Source organism: Hypomesus transpacificus, chromosome 6 (assembly GCF_021917145.1).
Source record: "Hypomesus transpacificus isolate Combined female chromosome 6, fHypTra1, whole genome shotgun sequence".
Lineage (NCBI taxonomy): Eukaryota > Metazoa > Chordata > Actinopteri > Osmeriformes > Osmeridae > Hypomesus > Hypomesus transpacificus.
In genome coordinates this window covers 12,376,483-12,396,939 of record NC_061065.1, presented here as the reverse complement: position 1 = coordinate 12,396,939, position 20,457 = coordinate 12,376,483, and the positions used below count along the sequence as shown (strand labels likewise).

The following is a 20,457-nucleotide window of genomic DNA, read 5'->3' as shown; positions in this document are numbered from 1 at the left end:
CACATTATTTTTGTGGTTTGAACACGGTATCACACACTGTTCTCAATGTTCAAGTTCAAGTATTTTATTGTCAGATGCACAGAACAACACAAGGTCAGATGGGCACTGAAATTCACAACAACGCAAAAGAACCTGGCATGACATAACATAGAGGTACTCAGAACATAGATTACATCTATGATAAGCTAAAATATAATTAACCTCCTAAGTATACAAAATAGTATACAATATACAATACAGTATACTAAACCTCTTATACACATACAATGTGAAGGGCCTAAAGTGTCAGTTTGTCTGTTATCACACCTACAAGCAATGACTGTTCTGACCCCAGCGAGATCCTCCCAGTATTATCTGACTAGAGGCAAAAAAGCAAGTAAGACAGCTTTCTGATAAACAAAAGGTGACAATTTGTCCTGTGTTCCTACACTCCTCCATGTAACTTTCTCTCACTCCTAGAGGTGTGGGTCTCTCAACTCCATTTACAATAGACACAACCCAAATCATGTCAGGACAAAAGCATTCCCAACAAGCCTACACAGCACCTACAAACAGGTTGAGGGACGTGGCCTGTTTTCCAGGGACTGAAGAAGAATGTCACTCGTATCTCTACAATCTTTGAAGTGTTTCTGTTGATGGTGGACTAAAGAGCGCTGAGGGACAATCATGCCATGCGAAGGTAACTGATCTTGCACAGATCCCTGTTCATTCTCATCCTTTTAGAACATTGTAAATCATAAACATTGTACATTGAGTGGGAAATGATTCATAATCCTAAATGTTTACTTCCTTTTCCAGCTGAATTTGTTTTAGCTTCGGGTGGAATTGGCCCTTAAGCATGATACCAATATCAGGTTACCATGCCAAAACACTTTGGAATTGGATGAAACCAGAAAACATGTAGATTAGTTATATACATATACTACCCATTGCGTACATAGACAGACGGTGTGCTGCAATGGAATTGTATATGGTACAGTACACTGATGCTCCCTACTGGTCATCAGTGCACTGACGCAATGCATACAGGATACAGCCCATCATCCCATTTGGTTCAGTACACTACACTCCTGACTACGAAACTAAAACAGAGAAAAACTGCTGACAAAGCTCAATAAAACTTTATAGCTATCCTTTAAGATCTATATAAACCACTTATATAAGCAAATAACTTCTAATTATTAGTAAATTATTATTACATGAAAACCACTTCAAACCACTACAAATCTCCCTTTAGAGAAAAACTAGTGTGTAGTGTGTCACTAGCAGTCAAGACTCAGTTCTGGGTGTAATAAGCTTCAGAGGCTCTGTGCATTTACTTTTCATCTATTCATTTATAAAACAAACGTACTATGTAGATTAATCATGGTTTATAAAACCTCCTCAAGTATACTTATTAGAAAGGGTTACCAAAACTCAAGTTGAAATGCCAACTATAGGCACTGCATTATGAAATAACAAGAAAGACCTGATCCATGCCCATGTACCATAAACCATTTGAGACAAGTTCATTCAAGTCACTGCCTGTCATGGACAATCGAAGCCCATAAAGGGCACACAAAATAGTTTAGATCTTAGTTTGCTTAAAAGGTGTGCGTGGTCCAATATAAATTTGTCGGCCATAAAATAGCCTATGGTTATGATGGACTTATAAAAAGTCAGTATTACTGATGCTTCTCCTCTGTACCCTAAAACACATTTTATAATTCACTAAAATATCCCAATGATTTAAAAAAAATCATCCAGGAGACAAAACAACAAATACTTGGCCACTCCCTAAACTAGTGAACTTCCCATGCAATTCTGGGGTAAAGACAAAAGGTACAAGCACCATACATATTAGCACAGCGCATTATTAAACAGTTGTTTTATTGTGAATTTAATAAACACACACAAAAAAAATCACACAATCTACTTTGTTTTGTCAAAGGTGTACAGTTGCACATGTTAGTGTTTATACAAACGAACATATAAAGAATTGCAAGAAAGCTTTGCTGAAAAAAATTTAAATACAAATAAAAACAAACTTCTTCCTCCCTCATGATCCAATTTATTTTATACTATAAATATAAGATGATATTGAAGTAAAATACAAAAAAAGTATGAAACAAAAGTAAGCTTTCCACTGAGAACAAAAAAATATATTTTCCAAGAAAAAATCTAAACGCACAACATCTTAAAAGACAATGCACAAATGTACAGGATTTTTTCCACTTTAGCGGACTTCTAATACCAAAATTCCTAATGTATCTTTACAAGCAAACTTCAAACTGGTGGTTCTGTTGGAAGAAGCAGCTCTGGTTAAATGTAATGCTGCATCTGCATGCTCATTTAGTTTGTACATTGTGATCACTAGGATCTGTTAGACATGTTAATAAACCTGTTTATGTTTTGCACGCTCAACTGTGTGTGTGCAATATGTACAGTATTAAAATTCATGATCTGAAAGCTGCAAAGACTCATAGATTATTAGGCAGTCTGATATGTTCACACCAAATGATCGTGCTACTGTAGTCGGGTCAGAATACATTGTTTGTGTATTCAAACTTACACTTGATGAAGGCATGCATAATCTCCAGATCCAGTCTCTAAACCTCAGCAGGTTCAGACAGGCTTGGTGGTACTGTTGTACACCATAGTGTCTCTGTCCTCAAAGGGGACATGGGTCGTCACTGGCTGGTGCTGTGTCCGGTCCTTCCTTTTCTTAAGAAAGCAGTAGCCCAAGACAGCAAGCACAGCCAAAATGGCTAGTGCTAGCAAAATTGCTATAGCGATAGAGGCTGGGGGAAATAAGATGCAATACGTAAAATGGAATACGTTTTCTAGCTAGCATTTGGCCAAAGATTTGATAGTAAATCATATAGCCTATTCAAATAGAAATGTTACATTTGTGTATTGAGTTGGTAACACAAAGTTTGAAAGTTACAAATACCCATAAGAAATACACAACGATTTAGCAACTCCCCCCCACCCCCCCAAAAAAGTAATTTTGAAATGTATTTATTAACAAAAATATATTACCTGATTCAGTTCCTTCATCCTCTTGGTATTCAAACATTCCCCTAGCAAACACATGTTTTTCTGTACAGAGAAAGAGACATCATATCTATTAGCAGCAAGCAAAGATGGGTGTTGGTAGATAAGACTTGCCTTTCAGAGGATGTGGGGTGGGATAGTTAATTGTGCAGGTGAAGGTCCTAAAATGCTAGTTTATTTCTTTGAAATCAGAGTACCTGTTGAAGCAACAAAAAGTGTAGCCAGAAGATTTTATTCTCTGCCTACAAGCTCAAATGAACCTGATAAAGCACTGTCCTTCTTGCAATTAGAATAAGAGTTTGAAATGTCAAATATCAGTCTGTAATCAAGAATTCTCAACTCTGACAAAATATATCACACGCAGAAGATAAGTTATCTGAAATGCCCGTACCAGTCACACCATCGCAGGTAGAGGAACAGGTGTCCTCCTGCTCAAAGTTGTTCTCATTGCCCTCGCAACCACCAAACGTGAAGCGATAGCATTTTCTGTTGAGGGGGTCATAGTACCAGCGGGTGTGGCTCGCACGGCAAGGGCCTGTCTTGGGGGGTTCAGTGCAACGTACTGCAGAAAGGGGGTTTAAGAAAGGTAAGTGGTACTATTTGTTATGTCACCAACATAGGTTGTCAGCCTTCTGAGGCACATTGTCATCTAGTGCAAAAACGTTGTAAATAAAGTGAATCCTTCTTGTACAGAAATATCAACAAAACATCTGAACAGTATGAGGAAGTACAACAATGGCTGCTCAAGGACTTCAACCCACCTCTTTTGTGATCCACATCAACGTTCAAAAGACGAGAGAAGGTTTCATTGACTGGCGGAACAAACATGAAATTGATGTACAAATGTTACTTTGGAATTGTAACTGGTTTATGCGGTACATTTATAATGCCAATGGAGAAACTGTAAACACAATTACTCTAAAATGCTAATGTAAAACATTGAGAGTACGAATGAGTGAAACGTTTGAAAGCTTACGTCTGTAACAGGATGCCTCGTCCGAACCATCTGTGCAGTGTGCCACAGCGTCACATTCTAGGGCTTTGCTCAGACAGCAGCCGCTGTTACAAACAAACTGCCAAGGCTTACAGGGGACTCCACACACCTCAACTTAAATCCCACCCACCCACAGAGACAGAGAGGACAGAAAGAAAAATACTTACATGATCGGTTACTTGAAGATGTCTAAAACTGAATAATGCAATAAGTACTGTTGATGATACATGATAATTAGTTATACCTTCTGTTGGAAGGGGACCAATTCTTCCCGTGGCATCTGCTGATAAAAAATAAATACATTTATACAATGATTTACTGTGGCAGCAGGACACAAACATGGATAAAAACTTCCAATAACAAGGATCCACCTTAATGTTGGATGTGTGTTCCCGCTATACCAGAGTTGCGACACGACCAGCGGCTCATTGTACCTGTCACACCCTTGCAGGCGTCGGTGCATTCCAGCTCACTGATGTAGTTGTTGTGGTTTTCCCTGCAGCCTCCGTAGGTGAACTCCTCACACTCCTCGGATGCAGCGTTGTAGTGCCAGCGGGGGAAGGAGCCCCGGCAGGGCCCAACCTTTTTGGGGACCAGACAGTGATCTGGATGGTGACAGGATAACAGTCAAGACAGGTAGAGCCAGACAGTGATCTGGATGGTGACAGGATAACAGTCAGGACAGTTAGAGCCAGACAGTGATCTGGATGGTGACAGGATAACAGTCAGGACAGTTAGAGCCAGACAGTGATCTGGATGGTGACAGGATAACAGTCAGGACAGTTAGAGCCAGACAGTGATCTGGATGGTGACAGGATAACAGTCAGGACAGTTAGAGCCAGACAGTGATCTGGATGGTGACAGGATAACAGTCAGGACAGTTAGAGCCAGACAGTGATCTGTATGGTGACAGGATAACAGTCAGGACAGTTAGAGCCAGACAGTGATCTGGATGGTGACAGGATAACAGTCAGGACAGATAGAGCCAGACAGTGATCTGGATGGTGACAGGATAACAGTCAGGACAGTTAGAGCCAGACAGTGATCTGGATGGTGACAGGATAACAGTCAGGACAGTTAGAGCCAGACAGTGATCTGGATGGTGACAGGATAACAGTCAGGACAGTTAGAGCCAGACAGTGATCTGGATGGTGACAGGATAACAGTCAGGACAGATAGAGCCAGACTGATCTGGATGGTGACAGGATAACAGTCAGGACAGTTAGAGCTCTACTGTGGGTCAGAGACTACCATGGGTGAGGAGTCTTTCACATTCTTATTTACACACTTAAGATGCATTCATTCCAGATGTTCTGTAACAACCGTTGAAAAATAAGCCTCTGTACTCTCACAGCTTTTTACAACACCAGACTTTGGAAATAGGTTGCATTGGGATTTTTATCCGCAACATGTGGTGACATAACACAGTCCATTAGAAATTTTTTAAATGTTGATGCACGTGACTCTCCATTTAAAGTACAGCATGTTGATTCCAAGTTCCACCATAGAGGTGATGGATTTTTTTATGTAGGCCTACCATAAGGCTATAAAACCAAGCAGGCAGTTAAATACAATACCGTAGATACTGTTTACCAGGTGTTCAAAGCACCCTTTAAACCCATAACCATAAACCCATAGTCATCTTATGCGTTGTCAATGGAATGATTTTGAAGATGATCACTGTAGTGTGCATTTTCTCCGTGGCACTAGTGTAGGTGTATTGCTTGTGCAGATGTGATACTCCCTTCTAAAGAAACCAGTTACAAAAAGAAAGCTGTGAATTAAATTAGGAAGGGCACAAGCACATGTTTAGGCCTAGCATAACCTGGCTGAGGGAAGATGATAGCTTATATGCATTTAATATCCAAAGTGCCACTAAGGTAGCCTGTTTCTACCCTCCTACGTACTTCCGCTCAATTTAGATTTTGCTTCTGAACTAGGTCTGGGATTTCAGTGCATCAATCGGTTTTCAGAAACAATGTTTTTGTAGGGGTTCGGGAAAAGTTTGATTTTCCAGCTACGGCAGCTAGCTCTGTGGTGAAGGCTGGTTGGCTAAGGCGAACGCTAGCGATTGGTTATGGCAGATCAGAGTCGCTCTGGGCAGAGCCAATAGTTTTAAACTTCAACAGAGTACCTGCCTTCAAGGAAGTTAACGCTTGCCAATGAAGCGATCCCAGACCCTCTGTACAAATGAAATGTACGAGGGTCTGGTTAGGACCAGGCTACCACTAAGGCTGTTGCATTTGAAATTAAAAGTAAAGAAGACTAATTAACAAAAAGTGGCTTCAACGGTCTGTCATGGTACATTGGGCACAAAAAGATGCTGTAGATGACAATACATTTCTGCCAATAGCCTTACCACAATGAATTCTTACATTATAGTCTGTCCTCCTCAGGTACAATTCAACAGGTACACTTTGGGATGTAGAAAAATGTCCTACTCCTGAGTAAGAAACTGAATAATCCCAGATAAACTACTGCATACATGTTTACCTATGTATACAGGTTTACATAATACACCTAATTAGCCAACACTGCCAACAGTCCAGACAAGGTTCCATGTTCTTTTGTTGGTTGATAACCCACATTTTGATTGTTGAGTTTGCTGGTTGCTTAAACTGCTGCCAATATCACTGAATCTTCTGGAAATGTATGTTTCTTTGGGGATTAAGAACTAAAACAAGGCTAGTGTGATGATCCATACATTTTCGTAGCCTTGTTATAGTCTACAGCTAATTGTTGCCATTCACGTGAATACATTACCTTAAGTCCAATTATTCTGCCCAACAATGTAATTTAACCTGGTTTTAAATGTTTTACTTAATCTGTAGCCAGTGTCTTGCCCCACATTTATTTGAAGTCACTCATGAATTACGTTTTGTTTCCATTTCAAAAAGTCTTCATTGACCCCTCTCCTAACATCAAAACATGATTTGGAAGGACAACCCATTTTTCCACTCCTCTCTCTCACTAGGTGGTTGATGGTTGGTAAAAGCTGGTAAAAACCAGCCCAGACACCTTAGTGTATAAACTGTGTGTGTGTGACAATGTGTGTTTTGCTCAACCGTGTGAAACTCCTTGATGTGACTCAACTCTGAATCACACCAAACCTGTTCTGAGGTTTGATGGGGGAACAGTCACATTTATGACTTGTTGTTTGAGTACTCTCATGTGGCATCTCAAAAATCTCACTTAAATATAACAATTTTGATTAGCTATGAGGAGTTTGAGAAAAACCTGCTCTTTTCATCTGCTAGCAATACTATTTCTAAGGTGACTTTAAGGTGAAATACAATACTCAAACGTCAGCAACAGCATAGGCTTTTGTGTGGGTGTGTATGTGTGTAGTTAGGCTAAAAGAGGAATGTTGACCTTAATTTACAAAACCAAAACGTAGAGAAGGCAGGCAAGTGATATTTAAACAGAATACATTTCCACAGGACTATTTATTCCCATGCACTAGATAATAATCTTCCACAAAAAGCCAGTAGGACTATTAAAAACAGAATCTGTACTTCAAGTTTTCACACAGAAATGTCATTTGACTGCATTTCCCATAACCAGGTACTCACGATCAGACTGTTCAGGAGTAAGGACGAGGACGGTGACCTGGGCTGTGTCAGATAGGCCTTTGGAGTCGGTGACTTTCAGTTGGAACTCATACACACCTGGCTTAAGGTCAGACAGCTCTACTTGATCAGGGAGGGCGGTTTTCTGAGAATTAACAGAAGTATGTAACATATAACTTAGTATACAGATATTGACAATCATTTTAGTTTAGACTGATGCTGGTTACATTCAAAGGGCACTGACAACAATTCCTTAGTTGTTTTATTATTCAGTGACAGCATCAGCTTAGGACACTATGGATGGAAATGATGATGACCATGTATGATGCTCTTACTTGTATAACCACAGAAGAGTCCCCTTTCTGAAGGCTCCATTCGAACTTGGAGATCACCTTGCCATCCTTGGCTTTACTCTCTAACCCATTGAGTGACACCCACTCTTTGGGCTGGACCACAATATCCAGGCCGGCGTTGGCAATGGGGGATTCCTTCTCTGGAAACATGTTTTAATATTGGAAATGTTTTGGTTTCTAGATATTATAAATCTCATAATTGAAAAATGTGTATTCGTCAAAGTTATTTCATTATTTAAAAGTAAAATACAATCTGTTTTGCACGCCTGTTACACCTGGATTGATTGTTTCTATACACACACCATAGGCCCACAGTCTCTGTTAACTTACCAGAAGTTTCACGTCCTCCAAGGTGTTGTTCATAAACTGTCTCCTGAATATAATTTGTAAATCCAACGTTGTTCACAAATCTGCATACGTATTCGTTCCGGTATAGACAGTTGAATAGGAAGCAGGTCTTAACCGATCCCGTCTCCTGTCCATTTTCAATTAATGCCAAATTACATTGGGGGATTTGACAACACGCGCTCACGCAATCGTCGGCATGAGTAACAGTTGGGGACGAGATGAATGTGGCTCCTGCATTAACAGCGTCTTGTGTGTCTAGTACAAATGTTTCTGTGCCCGTCTTGAATTTCTTATTGCAGGCTGCGCCATTCGTGACAGCTTGTGCGTTTACTTGGAAAACTGCACTGAACAACAAAGTGGATCCCAAAACAAATCCAATAGACAAACCTGTCATCGTCAAAGGTTTGAAATATCCACAAATAGCCTACGCCAAGTATATAGAAAAAAGTTATAAGAAGAAAATTAACTAAAAACAACTGTACAAATGAAACTCTCCACTTCAGTAAGGTTTGAAATAATTCCACAAAATTAAAAACTATGTTAAACTAAAAACATCATCTAATATCGTCGAACGTCTTTGTCCTTGATTGAAATAGTAGGCTAAGCTGTATTATAAGTAAGAAAAGTCCAAATCTACAGAACGCTGATCTTGGGGTGTTTCCGTTGGCGAGATAAGCAGACAATTAAGCCTGCAAAAAAATTAGGTGTGTCACCTGTATAAAACCAGGAAGTGAAATTGAGCCAATGTGCATTGACATACGCACTGACGTCGTTGAGGCGTGCAATAAAATGTCCACAGGCTTATCGTATTAAAAAGATAACAATTCCATATCCTTTTAAATTTGTTAAAACAACATATGTTCGTCTTCCAACTTCCGACATTAAGTCTAAATGATACTACTCATCAATGCTTTGTATTCTTTGTTACAATGACATGAGTGATAAACCGTGTCTGACGGTGCTGAATCAGTAGACGTTCCCAGACAGTCGGTCTTTGATTCCAGATCTTCTGATGCAGACAATACGTCATTGTATGGGTTCCTCATTTGTGAAAGCTCTAGAAAGGATCATATTTACGACAAAACTTACCGTAGACATGTCTATTTATTCCAGACAAAGACTGACTTATCTATTCAAGTATTTGGTAACTATCTAGTGGAAATAAAGTGCAAATAGATTTAGCCACCAGAGAGCAGTGTCACACTAACAAATAGTCCCATGGAAAAAACCTATGGGAGAACACACACAATTTACAAATACCAACGTGTCATTGCTGACTAGACCAAGTGTGTATTCACTTGTGCCCCAACTGCAACCATGGGTGACCAAAATACTCAAATGTGAAAGAAAAGATGGTCAACATTGTATAAATGGCCAATGGTAAACACTGTACCATATACTGGATATCTTAAGCATGCATAGTCTATGCCTTTTTATTATTATAATACCCTACAGTATTCTCAGTATGGAATACGTTTATTTTGGTAAAGCATCACTCATCACAATGGCTGTGGGTATATCCCCTCAATGTTGGATGGCAGTGTTATGCCCTCTGTTAGAATTGTAATGTAATGTTGAGGGTGTACACAGTATATACACTTGTGTGCATGTGTGTGTATGCTGACAAACCAAATTAATTTGTTACCCAGGAAAGACGAGTCTCAAACAACTTTAAATTATTCAGTGCTTCTAACAGACAGGCATTACTGCATTACAGGCATTATTATTATATGCACTTTCAGTTGGGCATTATTAAAACTGCCCAACTGAAAGGATATTCTTGACTATTTTCTTATACTGCAAATCCTGTTAACCCCACACAGAAGTCCAGAGAGTGGTACGGTAGTTGTTAATATTGCACGCTGAATTATATGGACCTTCCATGTACTTCTAGTTGCAGTTTAACCATGAATTGCCTTCATTGGATAACCTTCATTGGCTAACCATGCTTTTCTCATCCCAAATCTGAATACTATATGTTGCTTTCTATTGTTAGTAAGACCAATGGTTACAAAAGAATGTCTTTGTCTGCTGCTGTAGCTATGGCTATTTAGAATGAATGGAAAATTATACATGTATTTTAGAAAATCCTGTATAATTTAAAGGTTTTTAATTGTGAAAATGCAGTAGAGTATGCCTTTATTTTATGTTCTTCTCCCCCAAAAGATTAAAATAGGGCATTTACTGGCCCCGTATACACGTCTCATTCATGTTTTATAGCTGTGTAATTGAGCATACTCATTAGCCTGAAGCCTTATCAAAACAGCACCAGATAGCAGCTGGTCAAAAGCCCTAGGCTAAGATCACTACTCGTGTGTAGTAATGAGAAGTGAATAGGATCACACAGTGGATTGCTCAATTAACTGTCGATGCACTGACCAGTTTCTCACACACTTACTACTTAGTGGTAAATAATCAATAAATACTTTAATCAAATTTGTTGAAATATAAACTGCATGTTACTTTCCACACATTCCACAATATTCTGGTTTCAACAAAATTCAGTTTCAAATCAGATTTACAAATGTGTGCATTATGTCTACCTCATTTCCGTTTCTAATCTGATTCATCACAGCTGTTGTTTCTTTATCAGTGGACAAATTGTCTCGGCCTGTAATCCTTTGACCTTTCTGGTCAACCGCTGTCCGGTGTCAAATTTGAGAAGGGCGGGTTATACAATATACACTTACGTTACACTACGTACGCCTGGGTATCAACTTGCTTCTTCTACTAAAGTAGTTAACAAATACAAAGAAAACAGAGCAAGATGAAGGCTGCTGCATGTGAGGTGGGCTGTGTGCAAGAGAATCATCAACATTTCAGGATTGTTTAGGTTGTACTGTACGACATTTAGACAACAGTCTGTAAGTCTGTATGTTTTAATAATGGCTGAATGCTCTAGATAAATGTTCCTAAAATCTTCACAGCTAAGAGTCATGGTTTAAGTGTCTTGCTTTATACATATTTGATAAATTCACGTAGAACAGATTTTACTTTTAAAAGTAGACAGTTAAAATCAAATATGAGTACACTGTTGAACTGTGAATTGGGTGCCAACCTTTGTCAGTTATTATGTAATATGGGTACAAATCAAGCGTAAATGAATGCATGATCTGATTATGTCTTTAATTAATTTCACTGTGGGGGTGAAGTTGGTTTCCGCCCTGAGAGGAGACAACAATATACCACAAATCGTTTCTCTTCTCAAGCTGCAGACTGCATGAGCACATATAATAAGTGGTTTGGGGTGTGTGGATTGTTACATTTAAAGTTACAGTCAACTATATTTGCATACTAGAAAACAGGACTGTGATTCAATTGGTAGCTTTAATTGTATGACTTCATTGTCTAACGGACAAAATTAACTGTAAGATGTATATCATCCAAATATGTTAATATAAATCTGTAGGTACTTTAAAGGTTAGAACATGTACTTATGCAACAGTCGAAACCTTTACAACAGCTGATGGCTTTAAGTTAATAACAAAAGCTATGTAAAGCAGTCAAAAGGAAATGTGAAAACAGACAAATGTGGGCACACTCATTTTTGGCTCTTCCTGTTGATCAAGGATTGCTGGTGTCCCTGTAGACAAAGCTTGTATTTGATCTCTAGATTGACAAAATTGACAATTATATATTTGATAATAATTGTGACAATCTCTTTCTCTCTATACACAGAGTAAAGTTTAGAGACAGAGAGAACAGCATATACGAGAGACAGTGGTAAAAAAAAGGAGAAAACAGGCAAGAGGTAGGAAGGAGGAAACAGGGGGAGGAGACATTGTGTGAATGTGTGTGTGAGAGAGAGAGAGCCCAGGAGAGAAGAGAGGCAGGCAATAGAGACAGACACACAAATAGGCATCAGTCTAGCAGAGTGAGCTTTGCATAGGGAAGCTAAGGCCAGAGGAAGAGGGGGGTCAAGGAAAGAGGCACACAGAGACAAAAAAGCACAACAGAAGAAGACAGGAAGCAGCAAGAAACCAATAAAGACCAACTCTAAAAGAGAGAAAGACCTTTGGAGCAATAGCTGGTTGGTATCCCACAAAGGGTCGGTAGCTCAGCGATTTGATTCAGAGCAGCCAGCAGTCATAGTCAGTCATGGCAACACAATCCGGTCCTCAAGGCAGGGTCTTGTTCCAAACCCCGGAGGAGAAGGAAGAAGAAGAGCCTTCCCAGCGGAGGCTGGGGAAACTCACCGTCAAATACAACCGCAAAGACCTGCAGCGGAGACTGGACATCGAGGAGTGGATCGATGGGCAACTCCATCTCCTGTTTGACTGTGGGGTGAGTTGGTCTGGTTGCTTTCTGATCCCGGGTCAGCTGCCTTGGATCTGGAGATAATAAACAGTGGTCTGTGTAAGTAGTTAGGAGGGAAATGTTACTATGAGTAGTTACGTTTTGTTTGGAGTATCCTAAGAGGTCTCCCATAGTCACAGTCACTAGAGAGACAGAAAAACCGGCATTAAAGTGGTGTAGGCAGAGTGCTCCCTTCCATATACTGTGAATAATTCACACTGAAAGGATAGAGAGAAGGAGCTGTACAGGAAAGAACATGGGAAACAAGAGTGAAAGATACAGGCCAACACAAGGGAGGTAAAACAGTAAACATGAAATGCATATATAGAAAGATATATTTCTTTAATTTCAAACTGGTTCCTATCGTTTCTTCAATGATCTCCTTGGTCAGCTCTCTTGCAAATGCTGTGTGCCATAAGGACTGAGTTCAATAGCTACGGTAGGTCATAAAGTGTTCAATGGCAAATTACAAATGTTGTGTGTTTACAATTTTAGATTTTTGCTGTATTTTAACTATCTGCATAAATCTGTAAATGTGTCTGAACAACAGACATTTCAGTTCAGGAATTCAGATGTGATGTTCCCTCCCACAAATAAATTCCTGGAACAATAAGATAATAAAAAAAAATGAAAAAAAATCTTTGTCCTGTAGCTGACAATTTATTATTATTAAAGTATATTATTATTTATTATGATGATCAAATGACCTACAGAAGTGTGTTATCGGTTGTTTCTGCTCAACTCTTTGCACTTACTAAATACTTATCTATGATAAACTGATTACAGTATAGTACAGTACAGATTACAACAAATTATTGCTAAATTAGCATTTTAAGGTTAATTTGGAATCCAAACAGGTTTAGGCCAGGTATGTTCCACTTAGAGATAATACATCTGAAAGGGGCACTGGGGCTATATTTCTGAGGACTCAATTGCATCTCATTGTGTTTACTCAATGTCCAGCAGTACTGCATTGGTGACTTTTCCCTACAAAAGAGGACAATTGAATAGTTCTTTGGACTTCCAGTTGTCTACCCCCGTGGACACTCTTATGGCTTTAGTCCCAGTATGTCCAGTATATACTCATGACCATCAAACTATTCCCATCTTCTGACAAGCAGTTTATCATGCAACTTTTCTTCATGTGATTAGTGTAACTTGTTTGACAATCAGAATCAAGCCTTGATTTCTTTAGAACAAGGCTCCATCAGTGCCTACTCTTATTGGTATTTTCATGGATTGTCTATAGTGGCAAGATGTGCATGCAGTGACAGAATATCCATTAAATTTCTCTGTGGGTTACCAGATATAAAAACTTCCCAGGATCTAACTGTGTAAGCTTGATTGATCCCAATGACTAAACTGCACTCTGTCCAATTATACCATCAGCTGTGACAATTTGATTACCAGCCCCTTGGAAACGCCATGGCAACCAATTTGGCTTCCTATTTTGGTGTTCTGTGTAAAGCAGGCTAATGAGAGGCCTGCAGGTCTAAAGGACTAACTGACTGATCCAATAGAAGATGTCCAGCTGTGACAGGCTGGGTTCAAACCCAGGACCATTAAAAAAAACACAACCCTAAACTGTGTGAACTGCGATACCTCTGTGAATTTAAGCTGAGGTCCCCATAGTTAAGAATTGCCAAAACTTAAATTGTTGAACTATCTAAATAGCTTAATGTCAAAACTGACCGTGTCTGCAATCCATTCACAAACAGTGAACCCATCCGTGTATTTTTTACTTGAGGATTATATCACAGGATTAAATGTTTTCTCTATTACATGATCGGGAAACACAGTTGATCCAACAGGGCATATATGGATGTGAATAACCAGTGGCCAAAAACCCTTCTGTGTGTGGGATAAAAAGGGCACAGTCAGGGTTCAACTAAGACCTCAAGTCACAAATAATGTGGGTGACAATGGGCTTGTGCTTTGGCCCACAATGCCCCCAATGTCCCCTTTCTCTGGGAACCCTATACAATCGTAGATCTTGTAAAGTAATGTTCAGTGAACAAAGAAAATATCTAAATGAAAAGAGCATGTTTGACGGATATATGAGTTGTAATTATTCTGTAAATGCCTCTAAAAGGAAATAGTTATATGCATAAAATGTCACTGTTTATTTTTTTGCAGGGGCAGAGCACAATTTAAAAACGAAGTGCATCAGCATTAGCTAGAATCTAATTTCCCTGGGCAGGTAGACAAACTAAATACTTTGGTTACTCTTAAAATCATTTGCCACTGCTTGTGCCTACACAGGTGTTTCTTTATCCCCATTTGAACGGAAACTGTTTAATGAACAGTATGAAAAGAGAAGACATGTAATCTATTACATCATGACAGTGTCAGGATAGGAGCTTCCTAGATAAGAGATTGTGCTGGAAAGTTACATTTTGCAGCATTTAGTAGAAACTTTTCAGAAGTATATTTAATTATATAAAAATTATATTACCAATGACATTCAAATACAACACTTTGTAAAAAAAAAGATTTTAACTGGGTTTATCTTCATGGTATACTAACCATGATAATTAGATATACAGTGGTAAAGGTCACATGGTGGGGTAGTCTTATGAAGATATTCCATGTTGTAACTGATTTCAGTCTACCCTTGGGGTTTAAGTGTTACATTATTTAGTTGCTTTTCCATAGGTCTGATTCCTAACATGTTATTTTATTCTTTCCTTTCTATTGATAATGCCAACAGTTTATGGATTTCTGTATAGTATGTTTGTAATAAAAAATCCAACCTTGTGTTAGTATTTCATGTTATCTCCATCATTATCACTTTGGAGGACTTTTGCTTTAAAATAACTTAGGTAGGATTATGTAGGTATCAAAATATGTGACCTCTTGTCTAGGCTGACATTTTGTCCAGATATAGTATCAAATAAATGGCCAGTGTTCAGAAGGTATCCTAAATTGAATTTGGAGGGAAACATTTATTGTGGCCACAATAAGTTTTGCACAAATAAGTTCACATATTACTGAAGCTAATCGCTTTCTTGCTGGGGCATGCAGTGCACTCAATGTGGTCTGCATGCCCTGTGTTTTTTTAATATAAAAAAAGAATGTGGCCTTTAGCCTTTTTGATAATCTAAGTTTAAAGCAGCTTTGTGCCATAAAATAGGCAAAGGGTTTTGTTCCATAATTGTTTTCCACTAAGCTTTAATAATAGTGATAGTAATAATACTGGATTAAGAATGAAAAAAAAGAACAGGAAAAAAACACTTAGCTCCTTAAAGAGTGCATGACAGCCTAAAGCTTTCTGAACAAAATGACTACATGTAAACGCCTACTTGTAATTGACGCTGTCGTATAAGGAAGACCACTTCATGCTGTATGGATGCACTGCCACTCGCTTTTACACACAGCCTTTAAGCTCATGAATCATTTTATTTCATTCAAAGGCTAATTCATACAGTATGGTCACAAAGCCCACCCTTCATGTGTTAATTAAGCATTTTTTTTACCGTTGCATTGATTGTGGTTAAAGTAAGACTTTGAACTTTTTGCATTTTCAGTTGCTTTTAAAGGTCGTACTCATAATTATTTTCACAAAAATTAATAAGAGGATGAAGGAATAAAAACGGTTCTCATATTTTACTGCTCATTTTTATATATTGTTATTCATCTTCAGGAAACCACAATTTCCTTGAAAAATGTTTCATGAGTAAAGATAATAATGGTAACGTTCTGTCTTGATTTAATGGCTATTATTTCATAGAGTCCGACCTCTGAAGGTTATCCTGGACCGATACTGTAAAGTGCTGTGTCAGAAGAGACTGTATAGGACATCTACTGTAGATTACTATGACTTTAGGGTCCAAACTGTACAGGAAAGACCTCATAGAACAACCTTGCTACACCAGGTCAAACTATCAGGAACATAAACTTACACCAAGCAAAGGGAAATTCTGCCATAGTCACTCAAATCCTGTGGAAAATTCTAGATTTTAGGCTTGGGTTGATGATGGTCATTAATACTTATCTCAGATCACCACCAACAAACAGGGGAAGGCTGTATTTCCTTGTTTTTCCACAGCATCCTGGGCATAAATAGCTCTGAAAATAAAATGTACCCTGAATCACTAAGTGCACTAATGAGAAGTGCACAATGAATACAACAATTTTCCATTTCAACATCCAATTTACTCTTTTAAGGTTTCAAAATGTTTCTGTACAGTTGATTGCAATTACCATAATAAACAATAACATGGAGTATTCCATTTCCTCCATTAGTGTCCCTTCTTTGCAAGAAAAACTATCTCAGCACTTTCTTTGCACTAAACGATTTTTGATGTGCCAATCAAGATAACAATTCTGCTGTGCTGAACAAGATCCCACATTATCTTTCAGTAAGTGCTGGTAACATTAGATGCACCTGTACATGTTTTTTGGCCCTCTCCACTCAAGACTGAACATAAACAAATTAGTTCCCATATTCTCGGCTGCCATTTAAGATGATTAAAGATGTACAGTAAGAGGCAACAGTAAGACTGATAGGTTAAAATCTCTTGGATCTGTCCTGTCAGCCCTTTGCTTATTAAACGGACTGACTAGAAGTTCCAGGTAGAAACTTGTTATTGCTACTTGATGACTAATCACTTGTGTTTCTCAGCTCTCACAGAACAGTAACTCTTGCTAGATTCAGACTGCTATGAAAAAGCTGTGAGAACCATAGTGTGTTTATTTCCACATTATTTTGGAACTCTAGTTTGGTGAAATATATTACACTGTGATTTTTTTACTTGTGCATTTAGCATACTTTCTGGTCAATTGCAACTGAAAAATATTTGAAACCATTTTGAGTAGCCATTAGACAACTCATTATGACGATTAACTATCGCACTGACTGCATGATCATCGGTGGGGAAAATGTTGTCCATCAAAGTGCATTCTGGGAGATGTTTTTGGCTGTCCACACAATGGGCTCAGTGTCTGGATAAAATGACTGTGCGTGACCATGTGGGCCACAAAAATGCAATCAGTTTAAATGAATATGGAGAACTGCAGGCAGGAGTAAGAGGACAATCAAAATCCCCCTGAAAAAAAGGCTTCTATTCTCTATGGTGCAATGCTGTTTCATTGTGTTTTGTTAATCGTCGTGCACATTAACATTTTAAAGAAATGTGAAACTCAATACATGATATGAATAAAAAAGTATCCACTGCTCAGGAATAAGGACATTCAGTATGATGCCATACCACGTATTTTCGAGTTGGAAGGTACTAGATATTTCAAGTTATTATTTATGTCCCTTTTTGAATCTTTTTTATCCTCTGCAGGAAGAGGACATACCAGAGTTGGAGATTGACATTGACGAATTGCTAGACCTTTCAGACTCAGAACAAAGATTAAAACTACACGTAAGTGTAAATTATTTTGCAACTACTCTGACCTGTCACTGATTTCCCATTGATTCCCTCCTCTACCAGCCTAAAAAAAATATTTCACAGACTACAAGAACAATAGCTAATGGTTTACCAACTTTTTTCCATAGGAACTGCTACAAGAGTGTGGCAAACCCAGAGAGGTAAAAAGTGTCATGTCAGTTTCATTACAAGTTTTCCTCTGACACCAGTATCATTACATAACATTAGGTTTGGGAATTCAACTGAAAGATCCTTAGCTATTGGTATTCTTCTCATGTAAAAGAGCTAAGATATGAGATAATCCGGATGCTAAATACCCCAAATACACACAACCGGTTACTGTACTTTTTTTGATGTAACCACTTTATAGCTTTTATTGTATTGTATTATTTCAGCAGTCTTGTATTCTTTTATAATTATGTTGTATTGTTGTATTGTATTATACTGTGTACAGTATCTTTACTGGTTTACAACTCCCTGACAGGATTTTATCAATGGCTTGCTGTATCGGATAAAGGGCCTACGCAAGATGTCAGGACCTTTGAGGAAATAAATCATCCTGTGAGGCAGAGACAATGTACACAGGCCACATCTTCCTTCACACCAACAACTAGCTGAGGCTACATGGGCCTACAGCCACATGGGTCCACTTCAAACTGGGCAGTTGTGATAATAGTTTACCAGAAGATCAAAGGATCTTCATAACACACTATGTAGTTTCAGTGGTGCAGTGTGGGGACTAGCACTGGGACAGAGGAACCTCTATCACACACAAACAAAATTAGCATGAATAAAGTTGTAAAATGTGACCAACAACATGTGAACAGTAATAATATTAGAAACAGTAGATTCTCACAACGTCAAGTCAAACAAAATCATGCAGAATAGAAATTACATTATATTTCAGTGGTTCCCTGAGAAGATGCATTGGATCAGAGATTTACCCGTCTGTTATATCATTTAATGTCACTGATTATCTTTCTGGTGTGGATGTGAATACTGGAATTGTGAAGATGTGATATTATTTGCAGCCCCTTGTTTATTTTGTATTGTGATGAAATCACCTTCAACACATAGAGATCAATGTTCTAGCAAATATAGTTATGGGTGTCGATTTCAAACATACCAGTCCTCTAGAACAAGTCTGTATCTAACAGAAGGGATTAGTATAAAACATATGGTCAATAACATTTTGTGCAAGGTTAGGTTTTTGTTTTTAGGATATACCATTAATAAAAAGTACATTCATTTAAATGATCATCACTGGTTTATGTATACCTTCAACTGTTCTGTAAAAACTTATTTTAAACTAATGTTGTGTGGATCACCATACTGTACTGTCTAATTGACCCTTGGTCAGCTGGCCTCTGTCCACATTACTATATCATACCTTTGAGGTTGACCCCTACATGGATTTATAGGCTGAAAGGGCTCTATTGTCTCTCTTTCTCATATCCGCACCAGCAGCCCAGAGTCTGGAACAGAACAAAAAAAAAGAGGGGGGGGAAACAGGCAGGAGCAGCAAAAAGAGACAGCGCACACACACGTAAACAAACCTAAGGGACTTGGGCACGCGACAGAGCATCAGCCACCACATTGTCCCTCCCCTTGATGTGGCGCACGTCCAAATTAAACCCCTGCAAAAACATACACCACCGCATTATCCGCTGATTAGGAAAATGGAGTGCAAAAAGGTCAAAGGTCAAAAACGTGTTGCGGACAAAGGGAAGGATCTTCTCTCTGCTTCCGACGTCCTCTTAAAGGGGATAGACACCCCGGCCCAGGTGTATCCACTTAATTAACGGCCGAGGAGGAGGAAGCTGTCACACCTGACACAGCAGCATACTGTCCCTACACCAAAGTAATTGGACTGGACTGTACGAAGCGACTGTGAGATTTAATTTGTAAAGTCAAAGGCTTACTTTGCAGGAATTTTCACTAGTGGCCTGGTCAAGTCAAGTTCAACGGAAATCCTTTTATTCAATTTTTACCCCTTTTTTGAGTTAGATAAATCTTAGTTCTTTTCACCCTGCCTGCCGGTTTCTCCTGCATTGGGTCCACTCGCTCTGAACTTCCCTAACAGGAATCTCTTCGGTTTTTGTAATGTACAATTATATGCATTACAGGGTGGACTGACTTCATCATTTTTATAGTACAAATTAGACTGACTTCATAAAAGTATGATATTTAATAACTGGTACTGATTAAGGTGTTTCATGCAAGTGGAAAGTGGGACATGTTCTCAATCATAAACCAGACAGACTATGACAAAACACACATTTGCTTAAAATGACACATACTTTTGTATTTAAGTAATGCTTTTGGATATGTAGGCCTATTTTTGAAGAAGTACAAAATAAATCACTGATTACAATGGGCCAGGGCCATCTGACATGGCTAATGTTTTTACCCATGGCCATGCTTAACTATTCTTTAGTTACTAGTAACTAATCCAATAGTTACTAGTATCTATTCCCATTTTA

General features: G+C 38.6%; 2 protein-coding genes and 2 long non-coding RNA genes across 6 annotated transcripts; 2 read left to right on the top strand and 2 right to left on the bottom strand.

Annotated features, from left to right (window-relative positions):
- Positions 1–56: 56 nt before the first annotated feature.
- On the top strand, positions 57–3,857 carry LOC124468713. Its single transcript, XR_006956219.1, has 2 exons — positions 57–679; positions 3,730–3,857. It is a non-coding gene; the product is annotated as an uncharacterized LOC124468713 (long non-coding RNA).
- On the bottom strand, positions 1,851–9,008 carry LOC124468712 (kunitz-type protease inhibitor 1-like). 2 transcript variants are annotated; one of them, XM_047021612.1, is made up of 10 exons: positions 8,283–9,008; positions 7,935–8,092; positions 7,603–7,744; positions 4,465–4,635; positions 4,275–4,310; positions 4,013–4,144; positions 3,798–3,848; positions 3,428–3,598; positions 3,022–3,081; positions 1,851–2,780 (listed from the first exon to the last, which is right to left on the bottom strand). In XM_047021612.1, exons 1-10 carry the CDS (start codon positions 8,692–8,694, stop codon positions 2,605–2,607), a joined length of 1,509 nt encoding a protein of 502 aa, XP_046877568.1. In that variant the 5' UTR covers positions 8,695–9,008; the 3' UTR covers positions 1,851–2,604. The 2 variants fall into 2 exon arrangements, with proteins under 2 accessions (XP_046877568.1, XP_046877567.1); XM_047021611.1 differs by having other exon boundaries at positions 4,275–4,313; positions 8,283–9,007.
- A 1,786-nt stretch (positions 9,009–10,794) lies between these two features.
- Positions 10,795–19,449, bottom strand: LOC124468721. The gene is made up of 3 exons (XR_006956221.1): positions 19,365–19,449; positions 12,497–12,631; positions 10,795–11,883 (listed from the first exon to the last, which is right to left on the bottom strand). It is a non-coding gene; the product is annotated as an uncharacterized LOC124468721 (long non-coding RNA).
- LOC124468720 (protein phosphatase 1 regulatory subunit 14B-like) lies at positions 12,099–19,228 on the top strand. Of its 2 annotated transcripts, none has more exons than XM_047021626.1 (4): positions 12,099–12,584; positions 17,888–17,968; positions 18,103–18,135; positions 18,459–19,228. In XM_047021626.1, exons 1-4 carry the CDS (start codon positions 12,399–12,401, stop codon positions 18,525–18,527), a joined length of 369 nt encoding a protein of 122 aa, XP_046877582.1. In that variant the 5' UTR covers positions 12,099–12,398; the 3' UTR covers positions 18,528–19,228. The 2 variants fall into 2 exon arrangements, with proteins under 2 accessions (XP_046877582.1, XP_046877583.1); XM_047021627.1 differs by having other exon boundaries at positions 18,103–18,149.
- Positions 19,450–20,457: the final 1,008 nt, after the last annotated feature.

What these genes read in the sequence shown, in the direction of transcription:
- LOC124468712 (XM_047021611.1), bottom strand. Translation starts at nt 8,694, where the DNA reads ATGACAGGTTTGTCTATTGGATTTGTTTTGGGATCCACTTTGTTGTTC. An exon ending in TACTCCTGAACAGTCTGATC is followed by an intron (nt 4,636 to 7,602) that starts GTGAGTACCTGG and finishes GTCACCATCCAG; the next exon opens with ATCACTGTCTGGTCCCCAAA. An exon ending in TACCTGCGATGGTGTGACTG is followed by an intron (nt 3,082 to 3,427) that starts GTACGGGCATTT and finishes TTCTCTGTACAG; the next exon opens with AAAAACATGTGTTTGCTAGG.
- LOC124468720 (XM_047021626.1), top strand. Translation starts at nt 12,399, where the DNA reads ATGGCAACACAATCCGGTCCTCAAGGCAGGGTCTTGTTCCAAACCCCG. An exon ending in ATCTCCTGTTTGACTGTGGG is followed by an intron (nt 12,585 to 17,887) that starts GTGAGTTGGTCT and finishes TATCCTCTGCAG; the next exon opens with GAAGAGGACATACCAGAGTT. An exon ending in AACAAAGATTAAAACTACAC is followed by an intron (nt 17,969 to 18,102) that starts GTAAGTGTAAAT and finishes TTTTTTCCATAG; the next exon opens with GAACTGCTACAAGAGTGTGG.